Genomic DNA, 3,704 nt, shown 5'->3' with positions numbered 1-3,704 from the left:
TCCAACCATCTCATCCTCTGCTGCTCATCCTCTGACTAGCAATTAGCACTGCAATATTGGCTTCGACAGCACAGAGAAGCAGAGCCAAGGAGAGACGGGGGGTTTCGTAGTACTGCCTCTGGTGGCGAGAGGAGGTGCTCATACTTCGCACAAGATTCCCCCATCCCCACCCCACCCCCAACCCGAGTCTCGGGACTGAGGAAGACGGGAGCCGTCTAGAAATTGTGGTGAGGCCAACTCCGCGGCTCCGGACGCAGCACAATGGGTGGGCGTGGGCGCTCAGCTAGTTCCTCTTCTCCAGCCCTTCCTGCCAGTGTTCGCCAAAATGTTTGGGGGTTTGAGGCTGCCAAACTCCCTGAGCTGGGGGAAAAACCACAAACGCTTCTTCCCAGGAGCGATTTTCTTTTCTCTTTCTCCGGCCCTGACCAGGGTGTTTGACCTTCTGGTGGACAGCGTTCCCCGTGCCCTGAAGCCAGCTGTGTTCTTGACCCCAGAATAAATCAGGGTTGCCCGCGGGGCCTCGCAGAGCTCCGGACACGTTTCCTGTCGAGGCCTAAGGGAAGCGGTTTGCCGCCAGGACCCTGGAGGGGAGGCTTGGCGGTCGAGGGGACGGGCGGGGGTGGGGTGGGGTTGGGGAGCGGGAAGCGGGGGGAGCCAGCGGTGGGAGGCGGTGCCCGCGCTCCCGGGACATCCCCACGCCCTCGGACGGGACAGACCCAAGCTGGGAGCAGCTGTGGGCGCTGGGCCTGCAGGATGAGGCCGGCGCTCGCCCTGTGCTTCCTCTGGCAGGCGTTCTGGCCCCGGCCCGGCCGTGGCGAGCACCCCACCGCCGACCGCGCGAGCTGCTCGGCCTCGGGGGCCTGCTAGCCTGCACCACGCTACCTTCAAGCGGCAGGAGGCCCAGGAGGCCTGCAACCTGCGCCACGGGGTGCTCAGCACGGTGCGCGGGGGCGCGGAGCTCCGCGCAGTGCTCGCGCTCCTGCGGGCCGGCCCGGGCCCTGGAGGGGGCTCCAAAGACCTTCTCTTCTGGGTGGCGCTGGAGCGCCGGCGATCCGACTGCACCCTGGAGAATGAGCCTTTGCGGGGTTTCTCCTGGTTGTCCCCCGACGTCGGCGGGTCGGAAAGCGACACGCTGCAGTGGGTGGAGGAGCCCCTACTCTCCTGCACCGTTCGGAGGTGCGCGGGACTCCAGGCCACCGGGGGAATCGAGCCCGCGGGCTGGAAGGAGATGCGATGCCACCAGCGCGCCGACGGCTATCTGTGCAAGTACCAGTTCCAGAGCTTGTGTCCCGCACCGCGCCCCGGGGCCGCTTCGAACTTGAGCTACCGCGCGCCCTTCCAGCTGCACAGCGCGGCGCTGGACTTCAGTCCCCCCGGGACGGAGGTGAGTGCGCTCTGCCCTGGGCAGCTCTCCATCACGGCCACCTGCACCGCGGCCGAGGTCGACGCGCACTGGGAAGGGATACCCTCCGGGACAGAGCTCTGTCCCTGTCCCGGGAGGTATCTACGGGCTGGCAAGTGCGCTGAGCTCCCTGACTGCCTAGACGAAGTGGGAGGCTTTGCTTGCGAGTGCGCTGCGGGTTTCGTGCTGGGGAAAGACGGACGCTCCTGTGTAACCAATGGGGAAGGACAGCCGACCCCTGGAGGGACCCAGGTGGTCACCTGGCACCCGCCAGCCACTGCAGCCAGCCTCGCGCCGAAGGGAACGTGGTCACCCAGTGTCCAGAAGAGGCCGGGAGAGATACCCAGTGCCCCCGGACAAGGCAGTGCAACAGCATCTTTTCCCGAGATCCCTCGGTGGGGAGCACAGAGCACGCCATCTACCCTTCAGATGTCCCCTCAAACAGAGGTAAAGGCGGACGTGAACTCTTCAGGAACAGCCTTTCCCAAGGTTAATGCTACGTCTCCCTCGGACAACCCCCAGGCTTTCGATTCTTCCACCGTGGTCTTCGTACTTGTGAGCATGGCTGTAGTAGTGTTGGTGATACTGACCGTGACAGTGCTGGGGCTTTTCAAACTCTGCTTCCACAAGAGCCCTTCCCCTCAACAAAGGAAGGGGCGTTTGGCCTCGCCGGGCACGGAGGGTGATGCTGAGGCGGCTCCTCTGAGCTCCAGCTCTGCACGTTCCACGGACAATGGGGTGAAGGCCGGAGACTGTGGTCTGCGGGACAAAGTAGAGGGAGCCTCGTTGACGGGGTCCTCTCTTGGCTCTGGTGACACATAGGGAAACGGGGGACAGGGAGCGCTCCTTGTGAGTAGTTTTCACGTTTAGTGAAAAGGGAAAAGAGGAACTTATTTGTGCGGCTGACAATTCCTACAGAAATTCTGTCCCCTAAATTCCCTCTATTCCACTGAGGAGCCGGATCTGAACTGAACACTCCTTCCATGAAGATGGAGGAAGTGGAAGGGCCTCAAGGTAGTAGAGGGGGGCCAGGATCCTACTAGGGAGAGCTATTTTCTTGTGTTTATTCTGGGGAATTTGGAGAGGTGGTTGAACTTTTTATGACATGGGAAACGAATGAAGTGGGTTTTTTTTTTTTTTTCCACCAAAATGGAAAGGAAACCTTCTGTTTACATTGTACGGGCTGGGACTATATTGGTTTGAAATTCCTAGGCAAAAAATAAAGTATTGTTGATAACCCAGACTCAAATATCTTTGGTTTCCCAGAGGAGTAATTATTCAGGAAGACCAGCAGAGGGGTATGCTGGGAATAGCAATAAGAGCGCCTCCTGCTTTTACAGGAAGGAGAAAGTCCTTGTAATGAGGAGTAGATCTTTAAGAACTTTTTCCTTGGTTCTTTTATGCTTTATTTTCAAAGTCATTGTTACTTGGGTACTCTGCTATAAATCCAAACTGTAGCGTTGCCAGAGTGCTGGCTCTAGAAGCACATTATAGTTGACCACCAATTCAAGTGTTTACTGAGAGTCCTTGCTCAAGGAAACACGTGATTTGTGTTTCCCTCTTCCACTTTTTGTGCTCCTCTGTGCAATACCTCCTCCACCAAATAGACCTTTCCCAAACATCAGGATGCTGGCCCTCACTTCCAATTATGGCAGTGTTAATTTTCAGTTAAAGTGTTACTGCTGAGTATTGATTTGAAATCTTCTGGGTACGTTAAAGCAAAAGCAAACTGGGTTTCCTCCGCAGTTGCTAGGTTCTTGAGCACTGTTTAATCCATAGGAAAATTTGAATTCCATACCACTTCCTTCCCCCACTTCATGAAAGTGTGTGCAGTGACCATACATGCCCATACTGGAATGATTACAGGTTAACAAGCTTCTGTGTGGGCAAAGGCACGTAGTATAGGCAAACAGCTCACCATAAGAATTAATAGTGTAAGAAATAAGTGGGAAATACAAATATCTATCATCTTATCTTGTTAGGACTTGGGATATTATAAAATTGTCTAAACGGAGCATTCTTCTAAAAAACAATCAAGATGTAATGATAATCACTATTTAGTGAGACTGAGGCCACCCCCCAGAAAATATCCCACTTTTATTAATATGCTAGCACTTTAAAACTAAATATTTGAGGTTGGTGCATGGATGGAGATAGAGAAACAAGCTAAGTAACCAGGAAGATTGGAAACAAGGAAGAAGTTTACACTATGATTGACATAAAATCATTGGGATGCTCTTGAGTATATAATGTATTAGATATGTACATATATACATTATATAAAGTATAACATTAAAGGAAT

At 54.6% G+C, this 3,704-nt stretch overlaps 1 protein-coding gene across 1 annotated transcript; it reads left to right on the top strand.

Moving 5' to 3' along the window:
- The first annotated feature begins 680 nt into the window (after nucleotides 1–680).
- Nucleotides 681–2,645, top strand: CLEC14A (C-type lectin domain containing 14A). The gene is given in 2 exon segments (XM_005902292.2): nucleotides 681–863; nucleotides 865–2,645. Coding segments are annotated over 2 exon segments (1,470 nt in total). The 5' UTR covers nucleotides 681–753; the 3' UTR covers nucleotides 2,225–2,645.
- The last annotated feature ends 1,059 nt before the right edge of the window (nucleotides 2,646–3,704 follow it).

This window comes from Bos mutus, chromosome 21 (assembly GCF_027580195.1).
Source record: "Bos mutus isolate GX-2022 chromosome 21, NWIPB_WYAK_1.1, whole genome shotgun sequence".
NCBI lineage: Eukaryota > Metazoa > Chordata > Mammalia > Artiodactyla > Bovidae > Bos > Bos mutus.
Note: the sequence above shows the minus strand (reverse complement) of the source record. Positions and strands in the feature narration are given on the sequence as shown.